Source organism: Lissotriton helveticus, chromosome 3_1 (genome assembly GCF_964261635.1).
Source record: "Lissotriton helveticus chromosome 3_1, aLisHel1.1, whole genome shotgun sequence".
Lineage (NCBI taxonomy): Eukaryota > Metazoa > Chordata > Amphibia > Caudata > Salamandridae > Lissotriton > Lissotriton helveticus.
In genome coordinates this window covers 1,067,110,778-1,067,129,857 of record NC_136061.1, presented here as the reverse complement: position 1 = coordinate 1,067,129,857, position 19,080 = coordinate 1,067,110,778, and the positions used below count along the sequence as shown (strand labels likewise).

The following is a 19,080-nucleotide window of genomic DNA, read 5'->3' as shown; positions in this document are numbered from 1 at the left end:
AATAACTTCTTTATCGAGAAAATCTCTATTATCAAGTCCAACATCTCACCCCCTCTTCCTTTTTCTCCGACCCTCAGCCTCCGCCTAATCAGTCATTTCTCGATTATATTCCTCCTTTGACCAGGGAGCTGTTCTTGTCCCTACTTCTAAGGGTCAAGTCCGGATCTCCCTTGGACATCTGTCCTGCCCGAATCCTTGGACAAATTTACTTGGCATGTCCTTCACCTCCCCTTACTTTTCTAAACGGCTCCCTTGCCCAGGGCATCGTTCCGCAATCGCACAAATCTGCCACCATAATTCCCATATTAAAGAAACCTGGTGCAGACCCCACTTCCATGGCCAACTATCGCCCCATCTCTCTCCTTCCCTTTTTAGGCAAAATACTGGAACGACATGTCACCCAAGTGCTCAATGCCTTTGTCAAGGAAACTGGCAGGTTAGCTCCATGTCAGGCAGGCTTTCGCCCCAGGCACTCTAGTCGGTAGTCCTTTCCGTCATGGACAAACTCAAGAAATGGATACCAATCTGCCCAGGCCCTGGTCCTCCTCGATTTATCCGCCGCCTTTGACACGGTTGACCATTCCATCTTGCTCACCCGTGTCAGGGCGGCTGGCATCAGGGGATCGGCCTTGGTTTGGCTCTCTTCCTTCCTGAGGGACCGTACTCAGGCCGTCCATCTGGCCGATTTCTCTGCACCTTCTCGCAAGGTTGAATGCGGCGTTCCGCAAGGCTCCTCCCTGTCCCCCCTGCTGTTTAATTTGTACATCTTCCCTCTGGTTTTTGCGTTACAGCAAATGGAGGTCACGGTGTACAACTACGCCGATGACCTCCAGCTTATTTTTAATTTGTCCTCTTCTTCAGACCCCATTCATGATTTCCAATCCATCATAATTTTCATCAGGGACTGGATGAATCACAACCACCTGAAGTTAAACCCAGACAAAACCAAATTGGTCCTTACAGGTGGTTGTTCCAGTCCCTGGGACCCCTCATTTTGGCCTTCCTCTTTGGGTTCTCCCCCTATCCCCTCTTCCTCAGTAAAGACTTTAGGGATAAAACTGAATGATCATCTTACCTTGCACTCCCAGATTAGTTCTGTTGTTTCTTCTTACTTTATGGTTCTTCGCACCATTCGAAAGATTTCCCGCTTTTTTTCCCTTTCTGCCCTCAAACTCATTCTTTTAGCCATGGTCATCTCTCGTATTGACTATGGCAACGCTTTATACTTTGGTATCCAGCTTATGATTTACGGCGACTTCAGCTGGTTCAAAACCAGGCCGCCCGACTTATATACAACCTCCCTAAATCCCACCACGTCACTCCGTTACTCAAAGCCTTACACTGGCTCCCTATTCGGGAACGCTCCCTCTTCAAGATGGGTTGTATCATCTTTCAGGCCCGGGCAGGGACGGCCCCCGCATTTATCAATTCTGAAATCAAGGCCTATCTCCCCTGTAGAGAGCTGTGTTCTTCCTCCCAATTCCTTCTCTCTGTTCCTCGATTTAGGAGGAAGAAACTGGGAGGTATGAAATTCTCCACCCTCGCCCCTGTATTCTGGAACACTCTTCCTTTTTCCCTTAGGTCCTCCTCCCACTATTTAGAGTTCCAAAAAGCCCTCAAAACCTTCCTTTTTTCCCAAGCCTTCCCACATTAGCGGCTTACTTCCTGCCCTGACCACGGGTCTGCATCCCTAGCGCCAAGAAACCGCTTGGTAAACGTGCGCTTTACAAATACTTTAAAATTCAAATTCAATTCTCCCCAAATAAAATAAACAAATATTTTTATCTGGGCACAGCGGCATGCCCCCGCTGTCTACAGGTGAACGCAGACTTTCTTCACATGCTATGGTCCTGCTCCTCCTTGAGTACTTATTGGAGAGAGGTCAATGCGGCGCTTACAAGCTGCACGGAAAGAACGCGGCCACAGACATGGGAGATGTGTGTGCTGGGTTCCTACTCCAGACAAAAAAAGCAAAGGGTCACAACTAGGTTTATTGATTTGGGCTTCATTGTGGCTAAAAGGTTAATCATTAAAAGATGGAAGCATGCTGACACCCTGCAGAAGTCAGCTGGAGAAACTCACTTTTAGTATGGGAACGTGCGGAACGCATGTCATTACACAGAGAGGAAATAGAGAGGTTGCGCAAGTACCCTATCGCCCAGCTATGGGACACCATCCTTGCTGACTTGACACGTGGAGATGGGATAGAGGGGACCAGCTCTTCACAAGAGGCTAGTGGGCAGGAACCAGCTGCGAGACCTCGGGCGCATGAATCCCCTGGTTTGAACGGCGATGAGATCCGGGACATGGATGGTCACGCCTAGGACACACATTAGTTAGAGTAGGGAAGAAATAAACATTAATTTCTTTAAATATCGGGGTGGGCGATACATGCATAGTGGGATGTTTGGGTTGGTGATGCATCTCCTTTATATATTTTGGCCGAGGCATGACGTTATGATGACAGTTTCTTTGTTTGTTTCATGTTGGATTGTAATGGAAAAAATTATATCCGATGTTGCCTCAATTTGTCACTGAACTGGATGGCCAGGTGTACTTATAGATGTGTACAGCTTCTTGTATCTACCTGAACACTAAAGGACAGAATTATAGTCATCTGATGCATAAGTAATGTACTAAGAAGGACATTCATGGCCAGGCCTTCTGCATAGCCTTGGGTTTACTATAGGGGACGTATGTTCCGATAATAACAGACATACCTTTTTATTATGATTGAAATGGCCATCCGTTCCATATCCTATCCAAGCCCTCCACCATTCCTTCTCCCTATTTCTTTCCCTAAATGTAGCATCTATGTTTGACAAAATGCAAATAAAGATATTCAAAAAAGAAAAAGGAATACGTTCTAGCATTCAAAGACATGATGACTTTGGTAAATTAAAGATCAATACAAATGATACAGAAAACCTGTGGTGGTAGACAGCCCAATCACAATACCTGAGAAATACGAGATGAAGAAATCATCTACAGAAAGAAATACACCCGATAGACTTGCAGAGTGGCCCAAATAAGTAGAAAAAAGAAGAGTGACCACAGTATAGGAAAACCATTGAAGTGAAATCTTCTGAGAATAACTGTCCTGAACAATTATATCACAAAGTATTAATGAGTGGATATGACCAGAGTGAGTAAATATATGTGCCAAGAGAAAAACATATTGTTTATATATACTTAAGCTGTTGTATAGAATCAAAGACAATGTAAAAATCCAAAAATAAAAGTGGTCTCTGCTAGTGGACGACCTAAAATAGATATATAGCAACTGTTATGAATAACCCACAGTAATTACATATCGGTAATAAAATGTACGTAATATGAAACATCTCAAAAACCTGTCTGTGCTGTATTTAATGTTGTAAACTAAATATGGTACTTGAGAGAATGCACTAAGAGTCTTAAGATATGAAGGTTAAAGAGGCCTGTTATATACCGGTAAGTGAGTAACAGATTTGTAAACAATGGTTTGTAAATAAAAAATACTAGATTGTAATATTAGAAACCAATGCATGTATTCTCACCTGGTGCATGGGAGCGTGCACGTCTCAAAGTGCTCAAAGAGACCCAATGTGTTTGTGATTGCTAAAATAGCGGGTATATACATGAAAAGAGTCCTCAGGAATATAGTCAGCCAGCTGCCATGTTGGACGAGGTCTCGGTTGATGCAAATTATGTAAATTCAAATACATTGCATGTTGAAGCCATATCCAATTAAAACCATGACAAGCCTGTATGTAATCTCACAAAATGCATAGGTGCGTTATTGTCTCAAAATGCTAAAAAAGACTCCAATGTGTTTGCGAATACTACAATAGCATAGTGCCGCGGGTGTGGACTTAGAAGGAGGGCAAGGTCCTCGGATATCAAGTATGCAAACCATCATGTTGGAAAAGGTGTCGCTTGATGGAACTAGGTCTATTCTAATGGATTGCATGTGAAGCCGTACCTAGATAGGACTCGTGGGCTGCATGTAATGCAAAGAAAAGTGCATGCCACATGACCAAAACTGTAGTAAGGGGAAAAACGAAATATAACTGGTAAACTATTGGGTCAAAACGTTCATGGTCAAAATGGCTTGTAGAGCACAAAACATTTCCAATAACTATGTACTAACCACATGTATAAATATGGAAGTGATATTGGTGTAAAAAAGTTATTGACCTATATAGTTAAGAGATAGGAAACCATCGCCTTGTTAGATAGATAGAGGAGTAAATTGAAACATGTAGAGGTAAAAAGGTATTAGTCTGAAAAAGTACAATGCAAAATTATCTCAACAGCCACAATTTGTGTGCAATCCAAAATTACCCTTCGTATAATGGTATATTATTGGTTCCTATTTTGAAACTAAGCTATATGGAAACAGAACTTGTGCATAAATATACAAAGTGTTTATATGATTAGTATTGGTACAAATGGTCAATAAAATTGCAGCAAAACAAATTAAAAAAACCCAGAGGCAACTTAAGTGGAATGAGTGCCTGCATGGAGTTAGCAATCAAATACAACGGTCATACAGTTCTAACAAAATAGAACCAGTCCAACTCAAACACAAGTCTCTGTACTCTCATATCTGTTTAGTGAGGGAATCTATGCCAGATGTTAATAGCCTACTGGAAGGGAAATCTCCTTTGGCAGAATATATATGCATGGTGCATTAGGTGTTGGGTTGTATACATATCTATATTCCAGATAAGAAATCAGGAAGTGTTCCCTCCAATGTGTCAATTTTTGATCAATAGTGCAAGTAATGTCCTTACGTGAGATATGATTGAGTATACTATAAGACTCAGATGCAACTGTAGTGATAAGCAACATTTCCTCTCAGAACTCCAACAGCTGGAGAGGAGATTTACTGCCAGAGGCTACTCAGAAAAGATCCTTAGCAAGGCTAAGCAGAAAATTATGAGGGGTCAACGTGATAGTCTTTTGCAAAACAGAAGACATACTTATACCAACCACAACAAATGTTCATTTATCACATCATACAATGCCTCAAGTTCGGAAGTTTATACAATCTTTTATAGACACCTGCATCTTTTACAACTAGACACTGCACTTAGTGACTCAATGTTTTCTAAACCATCTCTGATGCACAGTGGAAGCAGGGTATTGAAGAATCTACTGTGCCAGACTTTTTCGAAACCTGAGCAACAAACAGTAATGGTAGATGGTTACCGGGACAGCCAAATGGTTTCCACAAATGTGGACAATGTAATGTCTACCCTTTTGATCAAGGCAAAGTATCAGTATTTCAATACAACGTGAACAGATGACGTGAGGTTACACAATTCATTAACTGTAACACCAAATACATTGTGTATTGTAAAAACCTGAGAGTGCAAACTTAGTTATAAGGGGAGCAATAATAAACCACTCAAAGACAGGCCCAAGAGCATATTAGTGATATAAGGAATAACAATACCAACTACCCCTTTGCAGTACACTACAAAAACCATTCACAATAAATTTGAAATGATCAACAAAAAATTAATGAAATTGCATAATTGGAAACCAACCATAGAGGTGGCAATAGAAAACTTGTCCTTAGGAGGCTAGAACCCAGATGGATCATTCAAGTAAGAGCAGTTGACAGGGGTTTAAATACTAATAGAGAATTGAATGTTTTCTTAATGGACTAACTTGGAGTTTATGTCAACATATCAAGAGATTTATATATGCTGTGCAATTGGGGTATAATAATAATAGACATTTATAAAGCACAACGTTCACCTCACAGGTATCCGTCAGTATGCCCAATTGTATGATGTTACAGGGTAACCACAATATGTTATTGTCAGAGTTCTTACCTAGGCTTGCACAGGAGCAGAATTTAGCTAATTCCCAATGCCCATCTTAGGACAACCACTGACTCCAAGGAGACTGGTAATCAGTAAAGCCCCAAGGAGGGAAAGGGGATGGGGATAAGAAGAGACTACCTGATCCATCCATTTTTTAATTTACTGCCTGATAGTAAGACAAGGTGTATTTCATTGGAGTTTTGAGAAACTGTAAAACAAGAAACACCTATTACAAGCAATTATTTCTAAGGTGTGATATGTACTCTTATTTTCTTTTTGATCAAATCTATTATTTTACATACCTTGTTAGATCAAGGCTTTAGCTGCTCTTCTTTATAACTTATATGGAATTAATAGTTTGAGTATTTCTTCCTTATGAAATTGTTACTGCTTCCTGAAAATCGGTCTTTTTTCATTTTTCTTGAACATATTCAGGTTTGTAGTTGTTAATTCAATTTTCTGTCTATTTGAAACCACACAGTTCAATTGGAATTTCAGCTTTAGTAAATTCAATTCTCTTTTTATTTCTCTTTAGATTCTTGAGGGGCCCCAAGGCTTCCTGGGAGATGGAAAAAACAAGAGATGCTGGAATGGACCTTGTGTCAGATGATTAGCCCTCCTTCTCTCTCTCTGTAACTTGCCTCCGCCAATTTCTTAACTTCTTCAATTGCTGTGCATACCTAAGGAATTAACACACAAGAGGGAAGGGAATTACGACACTACTCTCTCACTCGAGATCAGTTGAGGGGAGAGAGGCACGCCTCTAATTTCACAACTGATTCCGCCGCTATTGCTCCAAGATGAGATGCTTCTCTTTACCAGAGAAGACAGTCTCCAAGTCGAGACATTGCCTTCAGAATAACTCCTCTCAAAGGGGAAACTAAGGAAGTGAACCATCCAAACTAAAATGACATTCACACACTGACGACACTACCCTAACTGATTAATTCAATGAAGCCCCAACAAAACGCTACTGCTCAAGAAATTTCTTCGGTGAAGTGTGAAATGCTCTGACAGCGTACACTTCACATTCCAAGCCTGAGAAGGAAAGAAAGACTAGAACGCTCACTAGAAGACTGCTTGTTTGGCTGCCATTATGGTGCTTCTCTTATTACAGTTTGTTCTCCATTTAGAGAAAGCACCCATGCCATTAAGTTAATGCCCATGATATAGGGTTTTATCTTAGCCTTTCGCTGTTGTGTCCTCACATTTATGTGTTTTACTAGATATGTTTTGGGCTGGATCTACCTTATTAGAACTGTATAAACATTGTATTTGATTGTTAAATCAGTCCATAAAGGCACCCATTTCACCCAAATTTCCCTTGGATTTTTGGAATTTGTACTGTTGCAATTTTTTTGACCATTATGTACCAATACTATTTATGTACACACTTTCTATATTCATGCACACATTTCATTTGCATATAGCTAAGTTTCACAATAGGTACGAATAATGTGATGGTATACTGAGTGTCGTTTGGATTGTATACAAATTGTGAATGTTGAAATAATTTTGCATTGTATTTTCTCAGATTATTACATTTTTCTCTGTACATGATTCTGTTTACTCCTCTAGCTATCTAACAAGATGATGGTCTCCTGTCTCTTAACTATATAGGCCTATCATGTTTTCACATCAATAATGATTCCATATTTATACATGTAGCCAATACATATTTATCGGATATCTTTTTGTGCTAGGCATGCCATCTGGTCCATTTTGGACATGAATATTTTGTCCCAATAGTTTATCTATCATATTTTTTCCCCTTACTAGACATTTGGCCACGTGGCAGGTACTTTTCTTTGCATTACATTCAACTCACAAGTCTAAACTAGCTATGGTTTCACATGCAATCAATTAGAACTGACCTAGGTCCCATCAACTGAGACCTCTTTCCACATGGCCGCTTGAATACTTCATACCCGAGGACCTTGTCCTCTTTCTAGGTCTACACTAATGCTGGTATGGTAATGTAGTGTCTGCAAACACATTTAGGTTTCTTTCAGTATTTTGAGACTAGCACACCTATATACAAGGCGAGATTACACGCATTGGTTTTCGAGACTGTAATCTATGTTTTGTATTTATGGGCCATTCTACATAGATTTGTCACTTACACACAGGCTTATTACGGTCTTAATTGGATATGGATTGAACTTGCAATCCATTTGAACTGACATGATTTACATTATAGAAACCTTGTCCGACATGGCGGCTCACTGACTGGATTCCTGAGGACTCCAGCGTCAGCAAACACATTAGGTCTCTTTGAGCACTTTTAGACGGGCACGCACCCATGAACCAGGTGACAATACATGCATAGGTTTCTTATATACAGTCTAGTATTCTTTTTTTACAGACCATTGCTTGCAGATCTTTTACTTACTTACAGACTTATCAGGGTCCTCTTTAGCCTAAACACCTTGAGACTCCTAGAATGCAATGTTAAATAAATATTTACTTTCTCCACAACAATACAACAACAATACATACCGTGGTATTCAATATGTTTCATATTACCTACATTTTATTAACAATGTGCAGTTACTGTGGATTATTGTATACCTATTTTAGGTTGTCCATTTAGCAGGGACTTACTGTTTTTATGTTTTGATTTTACTTTGTGCCGGATTCTATACAAGAGCTCAGGTATATATAACCAGGAAGTTCCTCCCCAAACCCATATGTCTTCTCTCTCTGGTCACATCCACTCATTAAGACTTTGGGCCCGATGTAGGTAGGCAAATACCGGTCGGAAACGGCCGAAAATACCGATTTTCGGCCGTTTACGACCGGTATTTGGATATTGAGATGTAGGGGCATGTTAAATTACAGAATCGGTAATTTTACCGAATCTGTAATTTTTCCGATTCGGTAAAATACCGATTCGGCAAAATTACCGATTCTGTAATTTAACAGGTAGGTAGCACTGTAATCAGTGCTACAATGGTTTAAGAATTCGTTATTTAGCACCAACTAGAAGTTGGTGGTAAATAATGAAAACCCTTCAATCAGCATTTTTTTTGCTTTAAAAAATGTGCCATGTTGCAGACATACATGCCCTAAGGGCATGTATGTCAGCAACATGTGCACCCATGCACAATTGAGGGGTGCAACAGGGTGTCAAAGTGACACCCTGTCCCCCTTGCATATTCAGTGATTTTACCGAATTGGTATTTTCCGATTTGGTAATTGGCATTGATTCCTATGGGCCTCAAGGCCCATAGGAATCAATGGCAATTACCGAATCGGTAAATACTAATTCGGTAATTACCGAATCATTCCGATTCGGTAATTTCAAAAGTGAAATTACCTACATCCCATTTACCTACTCTTAAATACCGAATCGGTATGATTCGGTATTTAACAGTAGGTAAATCGAGATTACCTACATCTGGCCCTTAGTGATGTAATTGTTCGGGATAGTTATTCTTAGAAGATTCACTTCAATGGGTTTCTTAAACTGGTTACCCTCCTTTTTCCTACTTAGTTGGGCCACTCTGCACTTCTATCGGAAGTATTTCTTTATCTTGTTTTTCTCAAGTAATGTGATTGGTCCCTTCATCACCACAGGTGTTCTGTCCCATTTGCATTGATCTTTAGTTTACCTTTGGTCATCATGTCTTTATATGCTACAACTTATTCATATGTACTATTTACTGCAATGAAAAGATTGAGTAGACAAAACAATTGTCCTCTGGCTGTGACATATGCACGTACCTTTTAACCTAAGTCATAAGGATTTGATGAATGTTTGGAAGACTTCAATAATATAAAGACTTTTGAGTACTTCATGTTACTGAGAATCATTGGACTGTATATAAACTCTATGGACTGTATTTAGATGAGTGCTTCAATTTAATAATTGCAAATTTGTTTTCCACTATATTTATCAAAATTCTGATTTCACAATTAAATCCAATTTTGACAAAAAGTGGAAAATATATTTTCCAAGCAACAATATAATATTTAGATATATTTAGAAAAACCTTTATAATATTTAGAGAAATAAATATTTTATTAACACTAGGCCTGTCATATGGAAAATGCATCTGAACCTACACAATGAAAACAACTTTTAGGCCTTACTTCAAAAGCAGAGTGTCCATTTTTTCTTATATTTAGCACACTGCCTTGTGGCTTAGAGATCAGTTAGGCGTGACTCATTAATATGTACAAATAGATTTTCTTACATGACAAAGGCACCTTTTCTTTCCTGGGGTTACTGCAGAGTTTCTAAAATGTAACCGATTAGAACTCAGTGGTGCTCCAGGGAACCATATATTTTTGTCATGTATGTGAGTGGTGTCAAAACATACTGCTATATTTTCTGCACTGTAGTGTTAGAGGATAGTCAAAAAGACTAATTGGGTGAAACCAATTATACCAGTGCCATTTTAGTGCCACAGTGTACAGACTCTGCCACAGTAGAAGTGTCAGGGCCTAGAGTCTATAGAGTCCATATGCTGTGAAAAAGGAGAAAAGTCAGGGGTGACCATGCAGAAAAGGCAGGGAATATGAATCAATCCCTTTATTAGCTTCCTTACTCAGTCAATAAAACAAAGACTATTTACCACCTCTGCAATGAAATTGTCTGTTCTGAGCCCCTCTAAATCTACTACTTCCCCTCAGTTAAGTGCTGCCCTAGCACCAAACCTGCCTGTGGGGAACCCTTAGCATTTGCAGACCTCACCTGGTGACCCTAGTCTACTCATAGATGCATCTTAGGCCCACCATGGCAAACAAATCAGGTTATGTGGCTAATTTTCCCAATGTCAGATCTCTATTCCCATGCATCAGTTGTGTCCACATGGCAACTACGGAGCAGAAACAAGTGACAGCTATCAGCTACAGTACCAGTCCAGTCACTGGCCATACACTGGCCAGCCACTCACAGGTGAATAATCAATACCAGTGCCATGGGTATGCCTCGCTGGTGTGATATACGTACCTGGGATGATGTAATGTTATAGTGTGCTGTCTCTCTTTACTCTGTGGGTTAGCTGCGTTTCACCTGGAATGTAGAATGTTATGTCTTGAACTGATCAGTTAGTCTGGAGCTGGGGCTGAGATTGGTGGATGGAGTTTCACTTGCTCTACAATAAAGTATTCTTCCTTAAACTGCACTTTGTGGATCTCATTGGAAACTACTACTTTTCCACATGTATGCCTGCGTAGCTTGAAACAAGGGATGGTCAAAGTGAAAGACGAAGCTTTAGAAGTGATGCAAAGTTAGGGAATTTCACACTTTGCAAAGTGGTACTAAGTTAAATGACTTTCCAAAATCATAGTTTCTCTTTGCTGGACCTGGATGAACTGCCTAACATGGATAGAAAATTAATGATTTGTACTGGGATAGGATTGTAGTGCATATACCAGCTGTTTCTAGAAATGCCAGGTTGAAATGAATTAATTTCTATATCCTGCATAGAGCCTATCTTACATCTGGCAGGATTAACAAGTTCTATGCGACTGCTGCTTAAAAATGCCCTAGATGTGGGGAGCTGGGGGCCGAAATGTTCCACATGGTATGGTCCAGCCCTTCATTAACGGGGTTCTGGGAGAAAGTAATAGAATATATTAATGGAATAACCTTGCGGGATATCTCTGTGCACCCTTGGCCTGCCTCCTAGTGGATACCCTCGTCCTAAAAATAAGAAAACCACTACTAGATTTACTGACTTAGGTTTGATTATGGCAAAACGAGAATAGACTATGCACTAGAAATCAGCGCATGGTCCCCCAATTACTAGATGGAGTAAAGAAATGATTAAATGGGCAAGTTTGGAGAGTGCTCAGCTGTTTCATGAGATTATATGAGAACGAGGGAAAATTGAAAGGGTTAAAGCATGGGAACACCTGGTGGATAGTTTGTTGGACGCCGAAGCAGACACAGATTCATCTAATAGTTCCCTGAGTTTTACGGGTAAGGGAGGGAAATCTAGTTTAATACTGCTAAATTGGGTGATAGTGGGTACTACTGTGATATACTTGTGCATGTGGAATATTTTGACACTTTATTTCTGACAGCTTTTCTTGATTATTGTGCTTCGGTGTCTTTATCTCCTATCACCATTGACAAAAATCTTGCAATGTGACGTACAGTAAAGACAATTGAGAGGTTCATGGCACAATTAACAAACACAGCATGTGACTGGTGTATTGCATGCTCAAAGCCACTTGCAGCAGCGGGTGCATTCCTGTTGCATGGCAAGCTCCATTATTTTCACCCAATTCTAAAATGTTGCAGCTAGTATATCTGGTATCCTTTAAAAGTTGCGAGTTCTCTAACTTTGAGGACCTCTTATTGAAATCACTTTTGCAGCATTGAATGTTCAAACTTAATAAAAGGAGAACAGGAAAAACACCTATGAAAAGGAAGCAAAATGCTGAGCTGAGTAAAACTGGTTTCAGTTCATGCAAATGGATGGAAAAAATATATAACTGAGCAGACTGGGTGGACACCTGCATAGGAGAACTGTGCATAGCTGAATACATGTCAGATGTGAGAAGCACTGAAATAAAACCTTTACTAGGAGCAGTGTCCTGTCCCACCACTAAATAAGAAAGAGGTTCGCCCAGGTGGTGAATAGAAGTGACTCAACAGGTAGCAGTAACATCACTTTCCATGCAGCCAGCTATGCAGCTGCACTCTCAAATTAGTTGGGATGAAGGAAAAAGAGGATGCGGAGTAAAGCACATTGCCCTTACAATAAAAATATATTTCATATCTATTTAGTGTTGTGATTTCATATTCTGTTGGAAGCCCACTACATTGTTTCACACACAATGGCACATTTGTTAAGATTCTACTTGTCAGTCATGGTTACACGTAAATTATTTTGAGAAACAAGCGATAGAACATATTTTCTAAAATATTTCTAACTTATTGATTTAAAATGTTTATTTATTTATTCGATTTTTAGAGCGCACGAATACCCTTGCGGGTGTCTCGGCGCTAGTGTTGCAGAACTCTCTCAAAAAAGGTGGAAAGGTAGTGATTATGCTGGGAACAACCACGTTTTAAGTTTCTTTCTAAACTGCAGAAGTGTAGGAGCAGTTTTTATATGGAATGGTAATGTGTTCCAAAGCCTGGCCGTTGACGTGGTGAAGCATCTATCTCCCCAGTTGGACTTTCTTGTCCGTGGGACTTTCAACAAGTGGGCTGATGCTGAGCGTAGAGTTCTTGAGTACTCAGGTGGGGCAAAAGCTTTTTGTAAATATAGTGGTCCTTGCTTATTGGTGGCTTTATATGCTATGCATAGAGCTTTGAATTTGATGCGGCTCCTGATAGGAAGCCAGTGTAGCTGTTTAATCTGAAATGTTCTTTCAGAGATTCTTTACACAGTGGAGACTGCCAAATTATAGAGAAACTTCACAAATAACACTCACTTTTTCGTTGTAATAATATGGGTCCAGGTCCTCCAAGGGCGTGGAAACCATTCCTGGAGGTATGTCCCCATAAATAAATGGCAGTGATCTGCCTGCTTCCAAGTCACTACTTGGCTTTGGGCCATTTTCATCATCGTCATCTCTATGATCTTGCTTGGGTTTCTTTGCTTTTTCCTCCTTAATACGCCTTTCGATTTCTGCAAGAGATTCTCTGGTGAAGTAGTGGAAGCTGTCAGGTCCTGGTGGTACAAGACGTGGCTGCGCCATCTTTTCATCCTGGATTTTTAATTACTTTCAACCATGCACATCACGAAACACTACAAAACAAAGAAAACATATGACCCATATTTTAAATAATGATAAATAGTAGAAGGAAATATTTTGTTCATTTCGTTTCACCGACATTTACCTCTGAACAGATGTGAATGTTTAGTCCAATCAACAACTGGAAGAGAGGCCTCATGAACTAGAAAGCAGGCTGTGTATATTGTAAACACGCGGAACTGACACTATAGTCCACCTCTGCAGTTTTCTTAAGAAAAAAATGAAAAGGCATGCTTTACGCTTGAAATAATATATTACTTTTAAATATTGCAAGAACTATTAAGTACCTACTGGCGACCGCCTCTAGGTACTTAATAGTTAGCACCTAGTTTCCATAGAATAAGCGTTTTTTCATTACCCAATAACTTTGGTGTTGTTTGATGAATCCTCGCAAAACCTTCAAAACTCGTTTGCCACTCACTTTGTGGATCACCAATACAGGATTTTGTTCACCTAGTTTGTATCTGCCCAGCTTCAAGTCATGATCGCCGGAAACTGCTAAAGGGACCATTATACGCAAGAGGCATTCGTTCCGGTAGAACCACAATATTAAAATTTCTTGATCCGGAAGATCCCCAGCTGAACTGTTGTTTAACAAAAATTTTTACTTACCACAATGGAGAACTGAAACGAGGCTATTGGCAAAATGGTCAGAATTTCGGTCCACTAAGTTAGATCAGTGCAAATCTATACTACTATTATAAAGAGAGAACTTTGAACCTTTGAGGCGGGTAAACTCGGGAACCACAGCGCCAATCCAAACACCCGATACATCGTTGTAATTGTCAGGGTTTGCAGATGGACATAGGCTATATAAAAAAATAAAATATACGTTCTTTAAAATATTTATGATTTTAAAAAAAGTAGTCCCTTGGAAGTAGCGCCGGCCGCGACGTGCGTGTTGACATCAGGAGCGCAGGGAGGAGCGGCGGACAGGAGCGCAGGGAGGAGCGGCGGACAGGCGGGGAGGAGCAGTGGAGAGCGGCGGACAGGCGGTGAGGAGCGGCGGACAGGTGGGGAGGAGCGGCGGCTGAGGTAGGTGAAGCGGCCCGTGTGCGGCTCATTGGGGGCCCTGAAAGTGGCGGGTGCGCTCCGGGGGACCCACGGACAACGTCGGGGCGGGTGGGGGCCCTGAAGCCTGAGACAACGTCGGAGCGGGCGGGGCCCAGAAGCCTGATTGCTCCCAGACAACGTCGGGACGGGCTGCTAGTGTAATTGATAATCTAACTATCGTTGAAGACATTACCTCATAATGTTAAGAGAGTAGCACAATGGCACTTTTATATTGATACTAGGTTATGTGTCAGTCAAATCTTATCAGATGATTTGTCCATTTGCAACAGGATGTGGCATAAACTTCTGTGATATGTAATTGTTTTTCTCTTTTAATCATTTGAAATGGATTTTAGTGGTGTTTTGTAGTGTGACCAATGGTCTTACTGTTATGGTTTTAATTAACTAAACAATAAACTTTATTCTTATTCTTAAATAAAAAATTAAAAAAAGAGTGGACATATGTTTCCCTGCCCGCACTAATTTGGATAGGGAATCTACTGTGTCCCGGGAGTGGTCTCTCTGGGACACAGTAATAGAGCCAGCCCTGGGGTATGGGGTCCCTGGGATTTTTATAGTTTTAGGGAGATGGCTCCCCTTGCATTTTTTTTAGCACTTGGGCCCCCAGCGGGATGGGGTCCCTGGGGCCTTTTAGGCTCGGAGAAGGAAATACAAAGTGTATTGAGAACACAAATAACAGCAATATATACCAACAGGTATGACTAAGTATGTTACAAATGGACATACATTTCTAAGCCACAATTCAGGCGCCGAGGTTCTTTACTGTCAAAGACTAGAATATACCTGGACTCCTGCTGGTAAATGTTCCTGTAATTTTTGTACTCAATAATCTTTCCACTTTAAGATTTTAGTAACAATAAGGGGGTATTTATTCCACTGTTGAGGTGTCAGGAGATGGCATTTATAATGTTTTGTGTTGTTTTGATTTTTTGTTCTCCAGATTCACCTCTGGAGTTATGGAAACCTTTGTGGAAGTGGAGGAGCTGATCTATCTGATCACATGCCCATTTGGGCTTGATACGGGGTTCAATCCACATTGACAGTTAATAGAGCTTTTGAGTGCGGTATTGTGGTTCATGCCTTGGGATTTCAGTGTATATATTTTCAAATTATTATTTGACATTATTTGTCATTAGAATATGATTTGTTTACTCCTGTAAATCAATATCACAATATTATTTGGAGGCCTCTTTTTCATTTTGCTACTTATAGGTGATTAAAATTTTTGTGGTATCGACAATGGTGGATTGAATTGTTGTTTTGCCCATGGGGCGTCATTTTTGGCAACAGAAATATTTATGCAACAAATACGAACTATATTGGGATTGTGTTTTAAAGGTTCATATGCATATAATTCATAATGACATTGTGCATGTATTTTCTTCACCATTTCAACTATACGCGCTACATGTCTGAAACGAGGCAGACTACTGAATGTTGTTTATGTTTTTCCAAAACTTTTTGCAGGATGACGATCTGTTTTGTGACAAAGAATGGTTTCCATTAGGCATGCTTTAAGTGTCGTTTCTCCATTTACTTCAAGGAGTTTTGAGGTGAAATTACAGGTGTGGGGCAGAAGACGCCTTTTTAGGCACCGCCAGCGATTGGTAGCGGACGGGCAACTGCTGCAGTTAGGGAAGGGATATATATGTTTATAGATGTATAAAATTCACTGAAAAAAAAAAGGTTACAGAGACGTTATAGTTAGGCTCAAGCTTCACTCGTACAAAACCAGAGAAATTCAGCAGTTATGGTTAGCTGAGCTAACTATAACTTGCACCCCCGCAATGCCATGCTTATGACCTCACATTACATCACTCATGACATGGTCAGTGACATCACTGATCACTGATGCTGCATTGTCACGAATATCGGGTGCGATGAAAAATATAAATTTTAGACACAACTTGTGTTACTAACACACCCATTTCTCAAACATGGGGTCCGAGCCCCTCCACCCTGAACCCGTATTTGTGCTTCTATATAAAATATATTATGCTGTCAAAACCTGACAAACGTCCCATATCCACAATACAAAACTGGTGCAATTACCAAACGCTATAATTTTACGAGCCTGATTCATGGAAACAAATGCTTACAGAAGTTTGGGAATTTACTGATTCATTTGAGCAGACTTTTATATTTTTTGGAATTCATAAAATTTCCAAGAGGGTCGTCTGGAAAAGAGCACCGGTTGCAGACTTTCAGGCATTTTCTTGGGGAAGTTGTGTGACTTTTTCTCATATTACCAGGACAGAAAAGCAAAATTAGCTTAGGGGAAAATTTAAAATTAGCTCCACACTTCAGGAGACCAGTTTTAAATGAAGCAACGGCAGCATTCAGGGTTGGGTAATGGCATCCCACAAAATACTGAAAGTAAAACCATTAGCCTTCACCCCACTTGGGAAATATGAGACTGGCACAATGGCCCATTCGAACCTGAGCACAACTGTGCTTGGTTAAAGGAAGTGCAGATGTGTAAAAACTGATTTTTATATTGTTCTTGTCTCAGTGGAATAACACGTTTTCATATACACACATCTTGAGGAGAGATTTATTTCAGCAACTAGCTGGTGTAAAACTTTGATCATTTGCAGAGCAGGGAAGGTTTGGAGAGAAATGAACTGTGTGAAAACTCACATACAGAAACGTTTGTGGGCGTTCACAAGTTTTTATAGCAAACATGCCTTGATCCGCCCACTCCATGTGTTAGATCCGGACATGTTTGGTTGTAAAAATACATTTATGACCAAAAACGCCTCTGTGAATCGGGCCCTAACAAATGAAGAAACAAATGATTGCATATTCCCCATGAATACTTTGTCTAGTCTATTATATATGCATTTTTAGTACATTTCATCCAGTGCGGCCATTTAAGAACAAGAGGGGTGTGGGTATGGGTAACCTCTCCTGCTTGCACTGGACGCTTCCCTCAGTTGAAACATGGAGGAGGCCAAGGCCCACAGTTGAAAAATGGAGGGGGCCAAGGCCCAATCACTTTCTCCTGAGCCCCACCTCCCACCCCAATCTTTAATGTCAATGCGCTGTTACGGCACATTGACATCACTAGGCTACGGCACAGCACACGGAGTTCACCAAATAAGAGCTGCTCCACTCGTCTGGCTTCTTTACTATCCCAGCGGGGGTCACCAGCAATCGGAGAGGCATCATTGGATAGGGGAGAGCCTTTCCTAAAAAGCAATAATGCTCCCTAAATAATTCCTTCGAAGGGATTGTGGTCATGATCCCTGAGCAGGAATCACTGTTATGTGCCAGGGGCATATTTGAGGGGTTCATCAGCCTTGCCTACGATATGGATTGAGGCCCCCAGGGACCTTATTTTTTTTAGCATTTTCATTTCCCTGGAAGGGGGGGCATTGGGGCCCCTTTAATGACACTGAACATTAGGCAGCCATTTTGTTTTCAGGCTTGTGTGGTCCCTGGCAGTAATCATTTTTTGGGAGCTCAAATTACATTTGTGTTCCATCCCCCGCCCCCCTCACTGCATAGAGCAGCGTGACAGCCCACCTCAGCCATAGATCAGTTATTGTGCCAGTCACATTTTGCTTCTGCCCATCTCAGCATACATCAAGGGATAAGGCCAATTCACTCATAGCCTTGCTATTGTGCCATTCATATTTTGCTTCCGCCTACCACTGCATAGGGCAGTGGGTTAGCCACTCCAAGAGTTTGCCAGTTATTGTGCCAATCACATTTAGCTTCTTCCCATCACAGAATACAGAAAGAGGTCAAATTTATTTCCAATGTTGGCTTCCAAACATAAGCCAGTGTGCAAGTGGGAACACATTTGGCAAAATAACTCCTGAAACACGTTAAAATATGAGTAACCCCAAATTGTTGTGCACATAACCACTATTCCTAATTCTGTATCGTGAGCTGGTTTTAAAAAAATGCATAGGTTTCCTTTATTCCTATTTTGTATTCAATACAGGTTACCAATAAACTACTGTATGCTCTGTACACAATGACTAAACATTAACAGCTGCAGCTCGGTTAATGTTTCTGAATATCACGTATTTTTGGACAACCCACAAACACTATATATCCTTGCAAACTCACTGTTCTGATGGAAATAATGGTAAATTGTTTTTCTAAATCACCATTGGGATTAAAAATCTAGATAAAAACACTGTGAGCTATTTGTATTTTTTCATATTTATATTATATTATGTTTTTATTCAACGATTAGTTTCCTTGGGAAAACCATAAGTGGTATGCACAAATGACCCTTACTTAATTCACACTTTTGTCTAATTTAAAAACAAAATTGAAAGTAGGTTCAAATCTAAACAAGCATTTGCAATGCAATAGGTCTCGCATTTGTAGGAGTTAGAGCGATTGGCGTTATAAATGACAATGTCGTTTACCTATGTGTTTTGGTTTGGAGTGTAGTGGGTGTTTGTCGTGTGGAATGAAATTATATGGGTTGTGTTGGAATTGTTAG

At 40.4% G+C, this 19,080-nt stretch overlaps 1 protein-coding gene across 1 annotated transcript in view; it reads right to left on the bottom strand.

Moving 5' to 3' along the window:
* The window catches only part of LOC144823272 (sodium channel protein type 2 subunit alpha-like), a 662,530-nt gene that overhangs the window by 411,851 nt on the left and 231,599 nt on the right, over positions 1-19,080 (bottom strand). Inside the window, exon 4 of the mRNA XM_078681628.1 lies at positions 13,218-13,534. Coding sequence (XP_078537754.1) covers positions 13,218-13,484 — 267 coding nt within the window. The 5' untranslated portion in view covers positions 13,485-13,534. The remainder of the gene's footprint in view (positions 1-13,217; positions 13,535-19,080) is intronic.